This window comes from Callorhinus ursinus, unplaced genomic scaffold, assembly GCF_003265705.2.
Source record: "Callorhinus ursinus isolate GAN/ISIS: 27379988/994484 unplaced genomic scaffold, GSC_fseal_2.0 scaffold6, whole genome shotgun sequence".
Taxonomy (NCBI): Eukaryota; Metazoa; Chordata; class Mammalia; order Carnivora; family Otariidae; genus Callorhinus; species Callorhinus ursinus.
The window spans coordinates 65544518-65566689 of NW_027397068.1; the positions used below are offsets into that span (position 1 = coordinate 65544518).

Consider the following 22172-nt stretch of genomic DNA (forward strand, 5'->3'; position numbering starts at 1 on the left):
TCTCATTAGGACCTGATTTATGGATTTCTAGCTTTCCAAGCTGTGTTCCGTCACTTTTGGTAGATAGCCCACTGTAAATGGTTTTCCAATCTGAGCAGAAAGGCTGAAAGTATCCTTTAATACAAGCTTTTGAATTCAATGTCCCAATCTCAGCAAATTCCCTCTTGGCCACATAGTCTCTCTGCAGCAATGTGATAATTTGCACATGAAGGGAATCTCTTTGTTTTAAAAGGAGATAACTTTGTTTTAAAATTGATGAACATTTCATTCGTGTCATGTCCCCCAATTTGTAATAAGTTTGATAGTCGACAGACTATATTATTTAGAGCAGCTGCTTTTCTAATTCATAAATAAGTATACGTATGTGTTCAAAAACGTTTACGGAGAGGATGCACGTTGTATTTTTTTTTTTTTTAAAGATTTTATTTATTCATGACAGACAGAGAGAGAGAGAGAGAGAAGCAGAGGGAGAAGCAGACTCCAAAGGAGCAGGGAGCCCGATGCGGGACTCGATCCCGGGACCGCGGGATCATGACCTGAGCCGAAGGCAGACGCTTAACCATCTGAGCCACCCAGGCGCCCGAGGATGCACGTTGTATTGATCATGCGTGGGACATTTCCCTTTCCCGACTTTTTGTTTTGAAAAATTTCAAATCTAGAGAACAGTTGCAAGAACAGTATAATGGACAGTATTTTATTCTTCACATAATGATTTGCATAATAACATTTTTACCAATTGCTCTGTTTTGCCTAATGGGGGCAGGAGGTTTTCTTTTTTTCTGAACCATTTGAGAATAAGTTACATGCATTGTGACATGTCACCCCTAAATACCAGGTAGCGCTCTCTCTCTTTTTTTTAAAGATTTTATTTATTTATTTGAGAGAGAGAGAATGAGAGAGAGCATGAGAGGGAAGAGGGTCAGAGGGAGAAGCAGACTCCCTGCTGAGCAGGGAGCCCGATGCGGGACTCGATCCTGGGACTCCAGGATCATGACCTGAGCCGAAGGCAGTCGCTTAACCAACTGAGCCACCCAGGCACCCCAAATACCAGGTATCTCTTAAGAACAAGAGTATTCTTCAATGTGACACCTGTACATCATCACACCCAGGAAGCAATGTTGAGGCAATACTCTATTATGCTGTATCCGATACGCTGTTCATTTTCCAGTATGGGTTTTGATAACCTGGAATCCATGAATGATCCGCAAGGTCAGCCTCTGCAGACCTGCACTTAGTGGGTGGCAGTAACTTGGCTCAGGTGCTGGGTCTTCTAATGCCATTTCATTGGCTCAAAAACTGACTCCGAGTTCCTTTCTTCAACTGTGGTTGGCATTGTCTCACCCGTGGATTTCTCAAACCTGAGGTGGTGGTTTTTATGCCTTCTTGATCGCAAGTCCCACAGCAGCTGTCAGTTTCCCGAGGATTTCCTTTCTCCTGCATGGAGCCAGTTCAAAGCTTTGAACTTGTCCAGGCATGGCTGCCACCGGCCTCCTCTCTGTGGGAAAAGGAACTAAATTTCCTCAGAAGTTGTGTGTGTTATAGTAGATGAAAGCAAATTTCCGTTATCTAATTTCAGAACATTTTCATCACCCCTAAAAACAACCCATTGGCAGTTACTCCCCAGTCTCCCTTCCCACCAGTCCCTGGCCTTTTCTAGATCTTTCATATGAATGGAAAAATACAATAAGTGGTCTTTCGTGACTTGACTTTTCTCCCTTAGCAGAAGTTTTCTCAAGGTTCATCCATAGCATGTATCAGTATTTCATTCCTTCTTATTGGCAAATAACATTCCATTGTATGGATCTACAATATTTTATTTATCTACTCATTGGTTGATGGATATTTGGGTTGTTGTTACTTTTTGGTGATTATGAACAGTCCTTCTGTGAACATTTGTGGACAGGTTTTGTGTGACAGAAGTTTTCAGTTCTCTTGAATATATAAACCTAGAAGTGGAATTGCTAGCTCATGTGTTAACTCTGAGCTTAACATTTTGAAAACTGGAAAACTGTTTCTCACAGCTGCACCATTTTGCACCACCTCCCACCAGCAGCACGTGAGGGTTCTGATTTCTCTACACCCTCGCCAACACTTGTGACTGTCTCTCTTTTTGACTGTAGCCATCCCTGAGGTTGTTAAATGGTAGCTCGTTCATATTTATTTTTAATGGTCAATGTTAAAAATTTTGTGTCAAGTATGTAAAACTACCTCCAACTCTTTTTTTTATTTATTTATTTTATTTATTTATTTATTTTTTTAAATTTTGTTTATTTATTTGAGAGAGAGAGAATGAGAGATAGAGAGCACGAGAGGGAAGAGGGTCAGAGGGAGAAGCAGACTCTCCCCACTGAGCGGGGAGCCCGATGCGGGACTCGATCCCGGGACTCCAGGATCATGACCTGAGCCGAAGGCAGTCGCTTAACCAACTGAGCCACCCAGGCGCCCCCAACTCTTTTTTTTTAATGTGGTAAAATATCCATAACATAAAAGTTACCATTTGAGCCATTTTTAATTGTACAATTCAGTGGCATTAAGTACGTTCACAAAGTTGTACAACCATCACCACCATCCATTTCCAGAACTTTTTATCATCCTAAACCAAAACTCAGTGCCCATTAAATAACTCCCCATTCCTCCCTTGGGGATGGAATTCTATAATGAATTAGCCTATCCTACGTACCTCCTTATCAATGGAATTATGCAATATCTATCCTTTTGTGTCTGGCTTATCTTATTTGTTGTAATGTCTAAAGTTCATCCATGTTATAGTATTTGTCAGAATTTCAAACTTTTTAAAAAAATTTTATTTTATTATGTTAATCACCATACATTACATCATTAGTTTTTTATTTCAAATTCTTTTTTGGAAGCAGATCTGGCAAAATTTTAAATACTAAGCTAATAAAGAAAATGTGCCTTACGCTCCAGGATGCTCTTTGTGTTGACTTTAAGATCCTGGGACTGCTTCCTAGAGAGAGGCACCCCCATCCCTTTCCTCTTGTTTGTAGTGGAATGCTATGGGCACCTCATGCCTCCCATACTCATTGGTTAAGTCAGAAGGCATTTCTTCTGAAATATTGCTGTTCTAGATTTTCCTTATGGCAGTAATGAAGACTTACTATGGGGATTTTAGTTGGGCTCCCTTGTCATAGACCACTGACAGAGGCGATATTTTACTTTTCCTAGTGTTTCTATGCTGGGGACGACCCTTTTGTAGGGCCCAAAGTGCAAATTGCTTTTGCCAATGGAGTTCATTAGAGTCTGTGTGTAACTACCAGCAGACTTTATTTTAATATTTAACCCTAGAATTGTGCTATCTACCATTTGTCTCGTTGATTTTCCAAATAATGGTACTCTGACATGTTTATAAACTGTCACTGCCTTAAGGTATGTTTGTCCAGCGTGTATGCTTAGCAAAGTCTGTATAACTGGGATGGATTCCATTCTTTATTTATAAAAAAGTTATTAAGTGAATTTCATTGACTTCTAGTTTATCTTGTTAATACAATTGTCCAAAACAAATACGAAAGAAATTATTAGCGTTCTCTTGACTTCATAGATTAAAACTTTGGAACAGACCAAAGCCACTGAAGACCTAAATAAGTCCAAAGACAAACTTGAGAAGATGAAGGAGAAAGCTGAGGAAAAGCTAATGTCTGTCAAGTCAGAACTGGGTACTGCAGAGCTTGAGACTCAGGAGGATAAAGAGGGGGCCAGGAAGATAATGGAAGTGGTAACCAACGAAATGAAGACACTAAAAAAATGTCTGGAAGAAGCAGAAACAAGAGAAAAGCAGGTGGGTAGAAATCTGGGGGTGAAATCTTGTTTAGGAAAAGATGGGACAATTCAAAAGCTTGATAATTTTTCATACGTTTCTTCAAAAACAATTTACAAAGCTTTCTTTATCGTTTCAATGTATCTGCTTGCCCTCTAACATCTTTCTGGAATTAAAATGACCATTATGATTTACTCTGCTAAGAAAAATAATTCACAGTTTGATGGCACGAATCGTAGGAAAGAAAAAGACCTTCTCATCAAAGCAGTGGAAAGGCTGTGGAAAGCCAGGTTCTGGTTGTGGAGAGGTTTTGATTATGTTCACTGATTGCCTCTGAAGTTTGCATCATCCCAGGCTTCAACCTCAGGAGGGAAAGCTTATCTTCAGCAGAGATCAGTGTCAGGAAACTGTCCCAACTCTCAAACAGTGGCACCCAGACTCGATGGTCAACCTTGCCCAGATGTAAGCCATAAACCGTACTCACTTGCTGACTGGTTGTAAGGAGGAGAGTTTTATCTGGTGAGCACATCAGGAGGTCAAGCATAAAGAAACTGTCCCGGGCAGCCTGACCCCCATTGCTTTTGGCTTTCATCTCCCTCTCTTGCTGAAGCTCAAAAGGGCAGAGAGTGGACTCTGATCTTAGGATTTTCTTTTTTTTTTTTCCTCTTCGGCTGCCTCTGCTTTGGCTCATGTGTCAGGCAACGTTGAGGAAGGCCAAACTATAAAGTATGTGTTCTCAGAGGGAAACCTCTCAGGAATGAAGAGCCTTGACCATATGTGAAAGGCGAGAAAAGTTTGAGGGGAACTTTTTCATCAGGGACACTAGGCTGGAGAGAGTGTTGTGTTCCCCTAAACGGGACTCAGCATGGGAAGGAGGTTGGGAAGTGAAGGAAGACCGGGTGAGAATGTTTGGAAGGCACTCTTCCTGGAGGCAATGTCTATTGGGTCACATCTTTCCAAAATGGAAGGTACTTCTAGCAAGGGGCTTCCCAGATAGCCCTGACTTACCTGCTTCTGCTCTAGCGCAGAATCACAGCAACCAGCGTACAAGAATTTAAGGGGTCTGAGGCACATTTGCATCCATGGTCTTCAACCTCCCCACCTCTCCATTTTTCCTATTGTGATGGCAGAGAGTAGTCCCAGAGAGTCTGCCGTTATGGGTTGTGAAGGAGGCTGTCATGTGATGTGATCTGGTCATTTTTTTAGCAGTCCTTCTTGTTTTTATCAGCTCATACTTTCTTGCCCTTTGTTCTTCCTTTAGCTTAAGAGTTTCCATGCCCAGGGGCGCATGGGTGGCTCAGTCAGGTAAGTGCCTGACTCTTGGTTTCGGCTCAGGTCATGATCTCAGGGTCGTGAGATCGAGCCCCACGTTGGGCTCCACGATCAGCATGGAGTCTGCTTGAGATTCTCTCTCCCTCTCCCTCAGCAACCCCCATCACACACACACACACACACACACTCTCTCTCTCTCTCTCTCTCTCTCTCTCAAATAAATAAATAAATAAAATCTTTTTTTTATAGATTTATTTTTTAAAGATGTTTATTTATTTATTTGAGAGAGAGAGTGAGATAGAGAGAGAGCATGAGAGGGGAGAGGGTCAGAGGGAGAAGCAGACTCCCTGCTGAGCAGGGAGCCCGATGTGGGACTCGATCCCGGGACTCTAGGATCATGACCTGAGCCGAAGGCAGTTGCTTAACCAACTGAGCCACCCAGGCGCCCAGTAAATAAAATCTTAAAAAAAAAGTTTCCATGCTCAGTTAAAATTCCAGTGGGTAAGTACTTATCACCCATGGGTACAACCACACCTTTGTAAAGCACTTCTTAGTATATGGAACACATACACAGTCATTGTCTCATTGGATCCAAATTTCAGAACAGCTCTGAGAAGTAGGTGTATGGTTATTCCCACTGGGAAGTGAGAACACGGAGTCTTAGGTCAGGGTCTCATTCATGGTTGCCTACTGAGATTCTTCACTTCATAGCCAATGCCACACTAATTGACTCATCAGAAAAGAGGTTATGAAATCACCGAAAGTTGGGGATGAAGGCATGTTAGAGGTAATTTAGTAGATGGCACCTTTCTGTTTTATAAGCGAGAGGACTGAGGTTAAAGACAGTAAGTGATTTGCCTACCTCATGCACACCTGGGCTTTCCACGGGTTTTTTTGTTTGTTTGTTTGGTTGCATTTGGACTAGCAGTAGTTGATACATTTTGTTCTCACCCTTCGTGTGTGTGTTTGATATTACAGCTGGTGGACTTCAGGGAGGTGGTTTCCCAGATGCTGGGCTTGAACATGACCAGTCTTGCGCTTCCAGACTATGAAATCATCAAATGTCTTGAAAGACTGATCCATTCACATCAGCATCACTTTGTTACCTGTGCCTGCCTCAAAGATGTGACGCCCGGGGGAGATAGGCACCCACAGAGTCACTTAAAACTCCTTCATTGAATACCATCTCTCTTGGGGGAGGTGGAGCTAAGAGATGGGACACAACTGTCAATTTCACAAATTCCCCAAGCCTTTGACATTGATCAGTGTGTGAATACCATGTAGTTCGATGACCGCGCGCGTGCAAATCCATCATTTGCAAAAAAGGATCTCAGAGGTGCCAGCTGTAGGTTAATGTTTGACACTAAGAACAGCTATTATTTTATTTGCTAGCACTTTGGGACCCGGAAGAAGTCCAGTAGATTGCATATCTAGAATGGGCAATGGGCGGTAGGGGATTAACATTTATGGGATTCTTTTTTTATGAGTCAGGGGCTTTACTACCCAATTTAATTCTCATAATGGTCACGTGGAGAAGCTTTAATGTTTTATTTTACAACCTCTCTGAGGCTCAGAGAGGGTGTTACCTACCCAAGATTGTAGTTGGTTAGTGATTGAACCAGCAGCCTTACCACGTTGGCCCTTGATCAAAGGCTGTGCCTTCTCTGCTACTCTATACTCCTCCAGTTTCTCCTGAAATCCTGTGATCCTGGTGAAATTTGCCCCCATAAAGGAAGGCAAACATTCATACATTCAATCAAGTCCAAAAAGTGACTGAGATTCATGAGTGTCACGCATATGATTTCTTTAAAAAGCATTATAACTAATTATTTGGATAAAACATACATAGGTCTGAGGTCCTATGAGAAACCAACCGGTTTTAAATGTTGCTGCCAGATTATATTTGGTGGTAATTTTTCATGTTTGAACAGGGTTGGTCTCAGTCCTTTAAAAGTGAAACCTTTAATGTGAAACCTATAAGATGAAGAAATCCTGCCCAGGTTTACTCACCAATATATCACGTGTACTGACAACAAGAGTACTTTTTTAGGATCAGGGTTTTATTACAAATTCCCATCCCTTTCTGCCTTCTTTTTAAATTTCTGTTTCACAAGTATTTTTCAGGAAACCATATTCTTAGCTTTATTGAGAAAAACTTTTACTTTTTTGGGTGATTATCTTATTTTCGCCATATGAAAGTATGTCTGAAAAAAAGCATTGGTGCCTAATTAAAGGAGATCACACAGAGGGAGAATGACTAAGGATGTCCCCTGGGGAATGGTCAGGGTTGCCTGGCTTTTTCCCTCATGTGCAAGGACAGTATGAAGTAGCATTTGTGACTGATTAAATATACCTGCACAGCCATGACTGAGGACATGAGCTAGGGCTGCAACAGGCAGGAGACTTGGCCTTGTATTTTCCCAGCAGAAGGCCTGTGGTCTCTGGAGATCCCTCCCCGCCACCCCACTCCAAAGATGCAATGGCTACTGGTCTGGACCCACACTCACCCAGAGAGGTAGAGGCGACTTTACCGGTTGGGTCTCTAGAGGACTGAATTGCTGAGTGGCTGTGTTTCATCCATGCCATGGAAAGGTGGAGGGTGTTTAGAGATGGAGGAATTGTTTTTATACCTTCCCTCTGTTTTCATTCTCCAAATACAATCTTTAATGAACTTCACTTATTTTCTCTGTAAATTTCATTTTCGACGCTATTCAGAGATACTTTTAACAGCATCACTTTAAAACCATGAACTGGCATAATAATATGTTTCCATTTCTGGTGGAAAGACTACACACGCATAAGAAAAAGAAGTTCTGTTTATATATATAGCCCATAGACACAGTAACTATTTGTCATTCGGACAAATTGAAATCCCTTAATAAAGCCATTTCTCTCCTTGTTGAAATGCCAGTTGATCGTTAGCTTTCCCTCTGTGGCATTCCTTCTAGAATTGGCAACCCAGGCTCACATTTTTGTGTTAGATTTTTGTTCTTCCATAATACCCATGTATATTTTATGTTGTCCAATAAAATGTGTTAGATTGATGAGATTTTCTAAATAGGCCTTTAAAATATTTAATACCAACTCTTCTACCAAATACACTTGAATGATAATTACCTTTGAGATTATTATTCTGGTCATTGAGACATTTAAATGTATGCATAAAACATCTCAATTAGGAAGAAAAAAGAAGCCTGAGCCATCTAAATTTTCAGTTCTACCTTGTAGTTTTGTCTTACTGATAAACGTGAGTGATTCAAGGTCAAGAGGTGATGGGCTGAAAAGTGGTTAAGTGGTGTCTCCATTATTTATATTGTAATAATACTTAGGACTTAGAAGTGGAGTTTATTCTTCACTGGGAAGCATTTCATGGTTATATAACCTTGGATCGGGAAGGCTCTGCCCGCTCTATGCAGTAACGATCTTATCCACATTATTGCACAACTCCACTTAGCTTCTCATCAGTAAGTGGGGTCTGGATGCTTCTCTCTCCCCTATGCAGCCTCCACACCTTTATGCCTGCACCTTTGTATAAAAACCATCGCTCATTTGAGGCTCCTGTTAACAGATACATAACTTTCTTCTGGTCTTCATTGCAGTTACCTACTAACATCCTGTCTGTTCTTCCTACTTAAGACTATTGCAGATGGTTCATAGGCGTCTTCTCCACCCTGTTAAGTACTGCCTTCATCTTGGATGACTTTAGTGCCCATAAGGAAAACTCATACAACACCCTATCTTTAGTTTCTTGGCCTTCTTGACCCCCATACATTTACCTCCTTTAGTTTCAGCTACTTAAACCTTAGATTGCGGTTTATAGTAATTCAATTTAGACCACCTTCAGTTGGGGTGCCTGGGTGGCTCAGTTGGTTAAGCATCTGCCTTCAGCACAGGTCATGATTCCAGAGTCTTGGGATCGAGTCCTGCATCAGGCTCCCTGCTCAGTGGGAAGTCTGCTTCTCTCTCTGCTCCTCCCCCACACCCTGTTTGTGCTCTCTCTCTCAAAAATAAATAAATAAAATCTTTAAAAAATTATATTTAGACGAACTTCACCCAAAGAGAATTTGGTGGTGGGGGGGCTCATTTGAAAGATTTAGGGTAGACTAGCTTCAGCATGGTTAGATCCAGTGATTTAAAATTGTTATTTGGATTCTTCTCGCTTCTACCCGTCTTTCATTTCTCCTTAATTTGCTTGTCTTTGCATGTTGGTCTCATTTTCTCCTTCTGGAGGTGGTTCCTCCATGCTGCTGGAAAGATGGCCACAAGCAGCTACGTGATCTTTACAACTCATAGCTGAGAAAATGAGAACTCTGCCTCCAACATTCAGGGAAAGAATGTCAGGAAAGAAGAGTCTGATCATCTCTTCTTGGTCATGTACTCATATCTCAACCAAGCACTTTAGGCAGGGGATGAACTCATTGGCCTGCATCATCCCATGCCAACTCCTGTAGCAGAGGTGGGGTGGGGTGAGGTTCCAGGGTGATCTGTTCAACCAAAAGCACATGTAATGACAGAAGGAAAACTCCCCAAAAGAAGAGAAGCTGGACAGGCACACAACACAGGTCTATGACACATGGTCCAATTTAGAGTCTTCTAATCACCTACAATTTCTCCACCTCTGAAATCTTCAAATCTCCATAAACTCTTACCATTGCAGACCTCCATCTCTTACCCCCACACAGTTGTTCTTTGAGTCTCCTTGGTTCTCCTATTTTTCTCCCTACTAGCCTTGGCATCTGGGGTCAGCAGAGATCCTCTGGTTCCTTTCTTCAATCATTCTTTTCCCAACACCTTGAACTCCTTGTGCCCTTGCCCCTCTCCCCTCAGGTTTCAATTAATCCCAACTAACAATGTTTCTGCTGCTTTTCCTGCCCCACCCGATGAGACTGGAGGGAATCACAGGTGGGCATGCCAAACTCAGGTCTTTTGGTCTCACCTCACATTACAGAGGTACTAACTGGTAATCCTCCACAGTGTTCCACTTAGAGCTCACTGCCATTTTCTGAAATGACTCACGAAAATCTTCTCTTCCTCAAGGCTCTTAACCTGTCTCTTTCTTCACTGTCAGCAGATAATCTTGTCTCCTATTTCACCCACAAAATAGAAGCCATTACAGGAAATATCTTCAATATCAGATCCTAAAATAGCCTGCTATGTGTGCACACCCCTCATTGCCTCCTTCCCTCTTCCTGCCTTGGGCTCTTTCCTGCCCCCGGCCGCTTGCATCCAAGCAACTTCATCCCTTCAGTTGTCCTCTCTTCAACCTCATGTTCATATGGCTCCTTTCCCTCTGCATTCAAATGTGTTCATCTTAAATCAGTCCTTCTACTCTGCAACAGCTTCTGGGTAGGGCCTCACTTCCCTCTCTTTCTTCACAGTCGAGCCACTTGAAAGTGTGGTTTCTATGGCTGTCTTTCTGGTCTTACCTCCCATTTCTGTCATCATCTGCGGCAGCCTGGCTTCTGTTGCCACTCACCCAGCTCTCGCATTTTTTGTTAGCAAACCTGTTAGTTTTAAAGTCCTTGTTTTGCTTGATCTTTCTGTAACATGTAATACAATTGACCATTTCCTTCTCAAATCATTCTTTTGCATTAGCTTCCATGATGTGGCATTCAATTCATTTCTTTCCCTCTCCCTCTCTGGGTGCTTGAGTCGGATTATTTTAAGGTTATAAGAAACAGAAGTGAAATGAGCGTTTAATGTAACGATAAGTGTGAATATGAGCGTGGGTGGGAACCTTGACCTCACCGTCAGAACTCAGGGAGGAACAATCATACATCTCAGAAACCGGAATGTAGTCGATGGTCCAACAACTAGAGCGCCAAATGCAGGATCCAGTGTGGCTCTCACGGCTAGGTGCTCTTGCTTGTCCCATGCATCCTGGTTTCCTTTGATGCCATGAAAACTCAACTTCCCTCTGCCTCTGCTTCTACTGCTTCAGCTGGTATCTCAGATGCCTGGCTTCCAGAACTGTGTGACAAAACATTTGTGTAAACCATGAGGTTTGTGGAACTTCGTTAACGCAGCCCTGGGAGCCTAGGCCTCATCTTACAAGATTGCTTAGGTTTAAATAACGTAGAGCATTTAGAAGATATCCTGGCACATGGGGAATACTTGGCACATGTTAGCAAATAATATTGCTATTGTAAATATCGCTAACTAGTTTCACCTAATCTTGTGGCTTTAATTATCATCTATGCAATGATGATGCCAACCATTATCTCTCTAGATCAGATTCCTGCCCTTCTCTTCATCTGTAGGAAGGTGTGGAGAGGACTCCTGTAGGAACTGAGCAAAAGAGACTTGGGTTCAAATATAAGCTCTACTGAGTGACTTGGGCCAGGTGATTTACCACTTTGAAAACCCGTGTGCTTCAGGACAAGAATAGGAATAAGACTAGTTTCCTCATAGAAGAATACCTATATAGGAATTCAATGAGTTGATGTATATAAGGTGCGTAGCTTAGAACATGGACGTCACAAGTGCTCAGTGAATGTTGTTATATCCTACAGGTATCTCACACTCAACATAGGCAACATTGAATTTATAATTTCTGCCTCCATCCTCTTCTTGCCAATAACCTACTTCTCTCCTGGGCTTCCTTCCTCAGCCAATGGCCTGGCATCTGCTCAAGTGTCCAAGGCAGGGTTTAGGGAGGGAACTCTGACTTGTCCCTCTCCCTCTTCCCACAGCTGGTGTCTGCTCTACCTCCTGTATTCTCCCTCATCTATCTACTCTTTCTTCCACATGAACACCACAATAGTTTATACCTCATTATCTCTCACTCACTCAGACTTCTCTGGGTTCTGAGCAGATGCTGTGATTTACCACCCAGGCCCCCGTCTAGGACTGAAGCACTCCTTCTTCAGCTGCCCAGAGCTGTTGGCTCTTGACAACCCATAGCTGAGTTCCTGGCAAGGACTTGCCCTTGGCTGAAGGGAGCTACCTCATCCTGGGTCACAGACTTTACCCTAAGGCAGTTTGTATCTAGTGACTGGTCAGTGTGGGGGGGTACAAAGACCTGACCTTCTTTCTTTAATTCAGAACCACTCTGAAGGGTCATGTCAGATTCAGAACTACACCCCCCACCCATTTTACCGCTCCCGCCCCCAAATCAGCCAAGACCTCTGTGGCAACTTCATCACACTTCAACTGCTTCCTCTGCCCAGTCTTGTTTTCTTACTTTCTTACAGGTTTTGTTCTAAGTGTGCAATTCAACAAACCCCTGCCTCCAAATTCCCATCTCAGGGTCTTTCCAGGACCCTTTTTTTAGGGTCTTAGGTCTGTCCAACCTTAGACAGATTCATTCATTCTCCTTGCAACTAGTTATGAAAGTATGAAGCCATTTGGTGTTTTTCCATCATGTGTTTTATCAATGAACAAGTGTTTATTGATCGCTTGGTGATATAGGACCCACAAAAACCAGAACAACAACGAAAAAACCCCCCAAATATCTATGACTTAAACGATTTGGCTTTTTCCTTCTTTTCAGAATTCTCTGTCGAGATACATAATTAGGTCCTAGTATAGTGTTGGGTACCAAAAGAAGATTTTATTCTATTTTTACATTTCCTGTTAGTTTTAGCAGAGTGGAGTACAGAAGAGACACTACTCCAAGTAGCTTAACCAAGAAAGGATTTATTATAGGGTATTAAGTGGCTTGCAGAATCATGTGAGGGCTGAAGAACAGACTTGAGGTTGAGTTTTCCATAGCAATTCCCAAAGGCACACCATAGAATGAAACCACCAAGATTGCTGCTGCTACTTCTGTAGTCAGAAAGCCAGAAGATCCACAATATCATTGATACTACCAAGATCTGGAAGCTACCACTTTTACTGTGCCTCCCCTCCTGCTGCTAACTCTGTTTCCTGCTGCCATCTGGGCCAGTAGGAAATGGATGCCTTGTGCTTGCCTCCCAGAATCCAAACATCTTGTGACCCAGCATACATGCTGGGTCTTCTGCCACTGATGCCACAGAAAACCACAAGTGTCCATCACGTTGCTTGCCAACAGAAATAGCTGTGGAGTAGAGGTGTGACCACTGTCATCTTCCAGATCTCACACTCGGGCATCTAACTGGCAAAACCCAAATTGCACCTGGAATCTTTTCTGGAGGGATTCTGGGAAACATAGTATTCAGCTTCTCAATGTCAGAGGTACAGAAAGGCATGCCAGAACAATGTTTTTCAAACTATTTGATGAACTCTAAAATTCAACTCACCCATACACACAGTCACATTCACGTCTACCTGAGATAAAAGACTCATAAGACAATGGGATGCCCTGATAGATTCTATTCTAGTCTTTGCTGTGCAATTCAGTGCTACTCTAGGCTATGCCACTCCATTAAGAAATGTCAATCTTGACCCCCTAAGTTGGTTTCATGACAGACTAGTGGATGGCAACTAGCAGTTTGGAAAAAAAATACTGGATCACAAGAAGGGAGGAGTGGATATTGAGTGCCAATCAACAATGTTCCCTCTCCTGCCCCTAAGTTAACAAAAAGGATTGAAGGCTGCTCGTAGAGGGACTTAGTGATATGACATAGTGTGCAGTGGACCGAGAATCAGGAGAATGGGTTCCAGTCCTTCCAGCAGCTGTCTCTCCTTCTGTAAATGAGAGCATTGCAATAGCTCTGTGTGCTAATGATCCACTGGACCCATACCTGGAAAAAATGAGAGAAAGGGTGATTGGTATCTCGGGATTTTTTTGGTAGAGGATGGATGAAGCTCACAAGGTCATCTTGGCAGCAAATGCACTTGTGCATCAACTGTTGTACTCCTAAAAAATATTAGTTGGCTTTAATTAAGTTTCTGATTATGCACATAGGCGTAAAATCTCATGATTCATTTTAAAAGCATGATGGTGTATGTTGAATGTGAACCGTATGATTAGTTCACCTGCCCCACATTTGGAAGGAGGCTGTTAATTTTGCTGTTATGGTTTGCAAAGAATTTAATCTCTTAATGTAGAGCTTTTAGGTAAAAGCTTTTATTTGCCAATGACTAAGGTTTTCATAGCGACTTTTTTCCTAATATGCTGTAGGTTTGAAGGTAATTGGTGTTAAGAAAGAAAAGCGTATTGAGAAGGCAGAACAAAATAAACATTTAACAAATGCCTATTCTGTGCCAACTGGTGTACCAAGCATTTTCATCTACAATGACTCATGTAATCCTCACATTAATTCTTAAAGGAGGAATTATGGTTCTCATTTTTACAGGTGATGGGGCTCACTCTTGGTCATTAAACTAGCAAGTGCAAGAATGTGGAGCTTGTACTTAGTTCTGGCAGACTGAGCTCTTGCTTTTCTTTCCTGTACCAGGATGTCTCTATTGCTTTCATATTTGTTCCAGGTGTGTGGAAGTGAAAAAAATACTCAAAACAGACTTTATTGAGAAGACTGAAATTTTTCTGTTTTAGACAAAGAGACATTTGAGTGGATACTTAAGTTTCCCATTTTATTTAAAAGTTTCCTAAACCACCCTTCACTCTTTAGGGGACCTCGATTTCTGTAAGCAACAGGGAATTGTGGGCATTATTCTGGTTTCATATCTTCCGTAGCTTCCTTTTGCTTGTGGTGGTGTTGAAAGGGACTGGAAGAGTTTGTGCGTGACGTAAAATACTTCCCTAGGCACCTTCATTTTGGTGCAACAGAGGTTGAACATGGGGAACTCCAGTTGTGCACGGTTGGAGCAATGTGAGGAATGCTAACCTTGTAAAATGCATGAAAAAAGAATATCTACAAGTGTTTATGTGTCTTTAAACAAAAGACTCTTAACTCAGTATTTGTTTTTGAATTTTTCTTCTTTTAGCAAGAATACATAAAATTAAGTAAAATGTTAGATTTAAACGAATGCATTTGAATGTGATTCCTCACCCATGTGATTTGATTTTATTATCCTCAGTACAGAGGTTAAGCTGACATACAAACGGACAGGATATATAATAAATGACTTTGGGAAACATGGTTCACATACTTTGGAGAATCACGTTGCCTTTTTTTTTTCCTGGCCAAGTCAAATAGCTTCTTTAAAACTTTTCTTTGATTATTTCTTATGAATAAGCTGACACAGAGTCTACATGGTTCTGCTGATTGTCCTTAGAAGGTCCTCCACAGAGATGATAAAGCCCCTGGGATGCTTTTCTCAAAGTATATGACTGGCAAGGAAAAGGCAGCTTCCAAAGAAGTTCTGGAAAGCACTTAATCTTAGTAACAATAGTTACCATTTATTTATGTACTAGAGGCTGCAGTTGAGCTCCCTGTAAGCTTTATCTAATTTAATCTTCCCGTATACTCTCTGAGGCAGACACTGTTATTAGCCTCTTTTTAAAGCTGAAGAAACAGTCTAAGGGAGGTTAAGTGACTGGTGTCAGATCATTCTCTGGGTGGTCTAACCAGTGGTTTTCCTCCTGGGCTATTCTGCCTCCTCCACAGAGGAGCCTGTTGCCAGGCTCTGAAAGGGGGGCAGGTGGCTGGCCAGGTTGTGTTCTACCTTAAATGAGAGGGAATTGTCTCTGGGCCTGTGTATTAGCCAGAAATCTAGGTGAATTGGACAAGCAGAAAAGAAGTCTGCTCAGCAGAGAGCTTTGCTGACAGGAGGCCATTCTGACTCACTAGTTTGGGACTTAGGATGATTGACTTCAGTTTAATGTTGAAGGTGAATTTTGAAAGACATGCCACTGTCACTACAGTGGGGACCTCTATACCATCTGTTTAGAAGTATGAAAATACGGGGGTAAAGAGCATGAACTTTGGAGTTGTACTCACTGGACTCTCACCCTGAACCCTACCTTTTACTGCTTGTTTCCATTTCTGGGCATTGGTTCTGTTGTCCATAAAATGAGGACTTGTAATGGTACCAATCTTGTACAGTTGGTATGAGGGTAAAGTGGAATAATAAATGTGAAATGTTTAGTCCAGTGCCTGGTGTGTCATGACTGTCCATTTACATATTAGTTATTACTGATATTAAGCCCTTATATGTCCAATCATTATGTTTTCATATTTAATGCCTTTGTTCCTAAACTAAATCCGTTCAATCAGATAATTATTTTTTCCTCCCTCTGCGTAGAATGATACATGGATGGCCACCAATGAATCACACCTCCCAGTATTGATGCCCTTGTATAGTCCTTGGGCTTGGCCATGTGACTTGCTTTGGACAATGGGACATCAGCAGGGATGGTGTAAACAGAAGTTTGATGAGCACTTACACACTGGGGTTTGCCCTCTTGAAACTCAGATGCCATGCAAGAAAGACCAGATCTGGCTGGTCTTTTGGAGAGAGATACTAAGATCACATGGAGAGTGAAGCAAAGCCATCCCAGTGTTCTGGTTGGGTCCAACCCTGAGCCAATCTTTCGGCTGAATGCAACTACATGGTAGACTCCAGGAATGAACAGAAGGAGTTCCTAGACAACCCACAAAATCATGAGAAATAGCATCAGTATTGTCTCAAGCCACTGATTTTTGGGGACTGGTTCGTTATGCAGCAATAGATGATTGAAACATCCTCTGTGATGTATGCATAATGCTGTGAAAGATGACTGTTTGCCAAACCTGTAGTAATAAAAATACAGCACGAATACTATCATCCCAATGGCAAATGCATGGCTATGGAGAAAGAGAAGAGTTTTCAAAGAACTTAAAGTGGCACATTTGCATCCTGGACCCATGTCCTATTGCCAAGAAATCTATCAGAAGGTACCTGGGGAGTTGCCAGGACTCCTGCTTGATGGGAAAGACATCACTGTGGCTGTGAAAAAAACCCACAGGCACTCCAACTGCCTTGCCACAATAATTGCAACTCATATTTCCATTTGCCAACAAAACCAGTGCTTACAACAGAAAAATAAGACAATTTATACTTTCAGAAATAAATGTTTTATTTGGAAAATATCAGTGCCAATTGCACCCTAATGGTGTTCTTCCAAAACATGTGGTTAGTAAGAAGAGTAGAGTAAGGACTCAGTCATTTCCAGAGAGCTCTAAAAAGTTGACTAAATAATATTGGGCGTTCTTGGATTTGAAGCGATGAGAGCTTGTTTGTGCTGTGGCTGCTGAAGAGATGTGACATGCGACTTAATCTTGCTACATGGGCTGACTCAGGTACATGCACTGAACGCTACTGGTCTCAATGACTCAGATTCCCTTTCTGGAACTGCTCTTATTCATTGTATTTAGCTGAAATGAACTGAGTGGTTTGGACAATGGAAAGGATTATAAATCCTTAGGGGAAGAATACATTTAATCCTTGACTAGGATAGAATAAATTAAAAAAAAATAAATTTTAAATAAACAGTTTTTTTTTAAAAAATAGACTTTACTTTTTGGAGGAGTTTTAGGTTCACAGCAAAACTGAGTGGAAGTTATAGAGATTTCTCACATACTCTCTCTTCCCCTCTCCTCCCCCGCCTTGCCCAGCCTCCCTGACTATCAAAATCTCCCTCCAGAGTGGTACATTTGTTATAATCAATGAACCAACATTGGCACACCATTATCACCCAAGTCCATAGCTTACATTAGGGTTCTCTCTTGCTTTTGTACATTCTATGAAGTTTTGACAGATGCATAATGACACATACCCATCATTTTAGTAGCATACAGAGTAATTTCACTGCACTACAAATCCTCCATGCTCCACCTATTAATCTCTCCCTCCCCTCAACCCCTGAAAACAATTGATCTTTTTTTTTTACTGTCTCCATAGTTTCATTTTTTTCCAGAATGTCATACAATTGGAATCATATGGTATGTATCCTTTCCAGATTGGCTTCTTACACTTAGAAATATGCATTTAAGATTTTTCCATGTCTTTTGATGACTTGGTAGGCTCATTTCTTTTTAGCACTGAATAATATTCCCTTGTCTGGATTACCACAGTTTATTTATCCATTCACCTACTCATAGAACATCTTGGTTGCTCCACGTTTTGGCAGTTATGAATAATGGTGCTATGAACATCTGGGTGCAGGTTTTCATGTGGACATGTTTTCAAATCCTTTGGGCAAATACTAAGAATCATAGTTGCTGGCTCATATGGTAAGAGCATATTTAGTTTTGAAAGAAACAGCCAATCTGTCTTCCAAAGGAGTTGTACCATTTTGCATCCCCACCAGCGATTGCCTGTTCTATAGTAGGGGCTCAGATGTTGGTCATTATTGTAAATAAAATAGACTCACCTGATGCATAAACAATAATAAAATTGTGTTTGCACAAGCTGAAGGAGGAATGCCAACTCTTTCTGGTAGGAGCAGGCAAACTGCTGGTAGGGACAGGAATCCAAAAATACAGTTAGAATAAGACAAAATGCTATGAGGCAGGAGTGCACCTTGCTTTGGTACAGGGTGCACTGGGTGAGCATATCTTTCTGCTCAAATTCTTTATATTGTAGTTGACTTTAGGCCAAGGGCACTGCACTTATAGATTCCTGTGGCACAGGCTTAATCTAACTGTAGACAGGGCAAGAGTGGGTAAAGGAACAAGGTTATGAGCCAACTTCATTCCTAGAAGTCACTGCCAGCCTGCAGTGACCCACTAGTCCTTAGAGACCCGATAAGGCTCCTACAGGACCCCGAGTCCCCAACCCCTGGGATTCAGATGGATTCATAATAACCAGTGATCTCTTAGTTTGTTATCAACAGTCATAAAACCCCAAACACTAAGAAAACCTTGTTGCTTCCATGATTTTCAGTCCTGCTCCATAGTTTACTCTGTGGCCTAATATGGAAGAGAGTGCTAAGGGTGACAAGAAGTTAACTATTAGAGTTATTGATGTTTTTACAGAGGAAGCCAAGATATGTGCTTTTGCTGCTATTAGGAATTGATGTGCAGCTCATGTAGTATTAAAAGGTTTCACTGGAGAGATAATAGGGGCAGATGGATAACTGCAGTCATAAATTATCTCCTCTTCAGTAAAGAGTCCCATGAAAGTGAGGCCCCTTAAGTAGAGAAAGAACTGGCATCCAGTCTGGGTAAGGTTCTGTGCTTCCAGGCTTGTTCTTCACCAAATACTTTATCTACTTATGAGTCTCAAGGACAGAAGCATTTACCACATTCAAAGACAGCCAGTGGTTCTTACAGCCCATGACCTGTCAGGTTTTTCTACCTGATGCTTAGCCTGGGTCACAAGGACTACAAATTACAGTAGTGTAATGTATATTTTGATGTATCTAGATAGTTATGAATATGTGTTTCTTCTTGCTATTTATGTGTCTATATCTATCTATCTATCCGTCCACCCACCTACTTATCTTGAATGAATCCTCTCTTACCTATTACAGAGTTTGCTGGAAGTAGGTGTTCTATGGATTCTTCTCTGATAACCATGCAGTGTTTTTCTGTTGAATTAGTAGACACAGAACTCCTTGATAATGTGATTTCGTTGCAACCTTGATCTTTGAAGAAGTTTCTAGATCCTACATGTTTAATATACTCCATTACATGCAGTGTTTATGGAGCCTCAGATATTGCCCAGTGCTCCAAGGAGAGAAAGAAGAGAAGAATTGCTATCACTTAAATTAAAAAAATACTTTTTCCATGAAAATAATAAATGAATAGATTCTCCTTGTGAGTATTAACAAAATATCAGGTAAAGTAAAATTTCCTTCACCACCCCTAGTTCCATTCCTCTACCTAAATATAATCACTGATACTAGTTCGTAAATGTGTGTGTGTGTGTGTGTGTGAGAGAGAGAGAGAGGAGGGAGGAAGAGAGAGGTATAGATTTTTGAATGTATTGTAAACATAAATGGTATTACATAGTATCTATTACTCTACATCTTACTTCCATCACTTAATAGGATGTCCTAGAGATCTTTCAATATGTATAGCTCTATCTTCCTTCCCATGGTATCCTGCATGGTATTTCATAACATAGATATTTCATAACCTGTATAATGATACTGTTGGATATTCCCAGTTTTTCATGATTACCAACAATGTTGCAGTGAAACACCTTATGCATGTTCATTGTGCATGTTTCTCCAGGATGGTTATGGAGATGCAGAATGGCTGGGTTAACGTGTGTACTCACTTCTCAAGTTGCCTTCCTATGTGGCTGAACTAGTTCACTTCCAGAAGAGTATGAGAAAATCCATGTCTCCACAGTCACCAACAGTTGATAGGATGCAATTTAGAAATTTTGCTAATCTGAGTGAAAAATGGTGTGTGGTTGTTTAATTTTGCATTTCCCTGATGCAAGAATAATCAGGGATAGCAACTTTTACAGATGATGCCAATTCAGGTCCTCTGAAAGCAGAAACCAAAACTAGGTTCAATGTGCAAGAGGTTTCTTAGGGAAAATGCTTGTGAGGAGAAAAGGGGAGAGAGCAAAGGATGTGGTCAGACTGCCATGCAGGGTTAGATCCGTGAAAGCGAGAGGGAGAAGAGGAAGGCAAGGGAGAAGGAAGGTGCGGGAGGCAGCCTCTCAGGCTACTGTGTGGTTCTAAGAACACTTCACCCAAGCTGATGTGGAGCCCTTGAGCCAAAGTCACCTGTCAGAGGAATCCTGTGCCTGTCCTTGCAGGACATCTGTGCCTAGCAGCCCTGCCTTTCTTAGTCACTGGCTTGAAGCAGTATAAGTGAATCGTGGCCTCGGTGTGAACACAGCAGTGGAGTCAGCCATAGCAGCCAGGATGTCTGTCAACTATGCCCCCCACAGCAGAAGATCTGAGTGGTGCGTATTCATGGCCGCCACATATGTTTACTGACCATTGGATTTCCTTACTCTAGGTAAGGTTTTTTTGTAGAGGGTCACATGGTAAGTACGTTAGGCCTCTGCTATTGTAGCAGTAAAGCAGCCTCGCCTATGTGCAAAATGACTGGGTGTGGCTGTGTTCCAATAAAACTTTATTTACAAAAGCAACCGACCTATGCTGTAGTTTCTGGATGCTTGGTTAGTTTATATTTATAGTGCCCATTACTTGAGAATTTTGTAGAACTTTTCTATAAAACAATTCAGACCCAGTGTTTTTCTTAGGAGATAGACTTTGACTTTCTAATTTATTCTGTAATTACTGCAGTGTTTAACTTTATTTATTCATGTACCAATATTGATAATTCCTATTTTTTGAAGTTTAACCATAATACATAGGTTTCACTTCTCTTGCTACCAGTTTTTACCTCAACTGCCCTTACTTTTCAAAATCTCTATGTTTACCGTCTTTTTATTTCACTTTTTTAAAAAAAAATTGATGCCATCTGGGTGGCTCAGTCATTAAGCATCTGCCTTCGGCTCAGGTCACGGTCCCAGGGTCCTGGGATCAAGCCCCGCACCGGGCTCCCTGCTTGGCGGGAAGCCTGCTTCTTCCTCTCCCCCTCCCCCTGCTTGTGTTCCCTCTCTCGCTGTCTCTTTGTCAAAAAATAAAATCTTAAAAAAAACTTTTATTTTGGATGAACATGAAATTTTTTTAAAAAGCCTCAATTACAAGCAAATACAAATCAAAATTAATGTATAGAACTCAAGGTGAAATATGAATTCATTTGCCTAAATCTTGATGTTCTGTGGATGAGGAGATGCAAGAACCAGTTATGATGACATTTTCTCAGCCAAATTTGTTGATATTTTTCTTTTTTAAAACTCTTCATAAATAAAGTCCTTTATTGAGTTACGGTGTTCTACTGCCATTTGGATTCATGTCGGTTGTCGCTTTTTAAATTACTGGGGTTATTTAGAGTGGCTAAGAGCACTGCTTCTGGAGTCAGAGGGCTTGCATGCAAATCCTGACTACCCTTTACTAGCGGTGTGAAGTAGTGCAAATAAACGACCTGTGCTGTCCAGGTTCTCTTATTTGTAAAATGGAATTAATCATGGCATTTATATGGCCACATTGTGACAATTACATGAGTTAATGCATGTAAGGAACTTAAAACTGTGTCCGGTACAGCTAAGTGCTACCTATTGTTGGTGTATTATTCGTCCTGCAGCTCTGCTTTGTAAAGTTTGCACTCCATATGGTTTTGTTTCCCTGAGAGTGTCTTTGATTTTTATGTAATCGCTGATGTGCTTTTTGAATTTCTTTTGTGAAATTCAGCAAATGCTGGTTCACGACTACGTCAAAACCGGAGATGGAGGTGCTGTCTGTGGCTCCGCCCTCAGAACTTCAGCGGAGGAGTCTCACAGT

The 22172-nt window shown here is 41.4% G+C and overlaps 1 protein-coding gene across 5 annotated transcripts in view; it reads left to right on the forward strand.

Moving 5' to 3' along the window:
* CCDC170 (coiled-coil domain containing 170) overlaps nt 1-17349 on the forward strand; it is a 106621-nt gene extending 89272 nt beyond the window's left edge. For 4 of the 5 annotated variants that reach the window (XM_073894095.1, XM_025866337.2, XM_025866338.2 and 1 more), the window contains 2 exons: nt 3560-3796; nt 16121-17349. In XM_073894095.1, the coding sequence (XP_073750196.1) occupies nt 3560-3796; nt 16121-16360 (477 nt within the window). In that variant the 3' untranslated portion in view covers nt 16361-17349. Of the gene's footprint in view, nt 1-3559; nt 3797-6025; nt 7279-16120 lie in introns of those variants that run through there. The other variant, XM_073894094.1, reaches the window with a different exon arrangement.
* The last annotated feature ends 4823 nt before the right edge of the window (nt 17350-22172 follow it).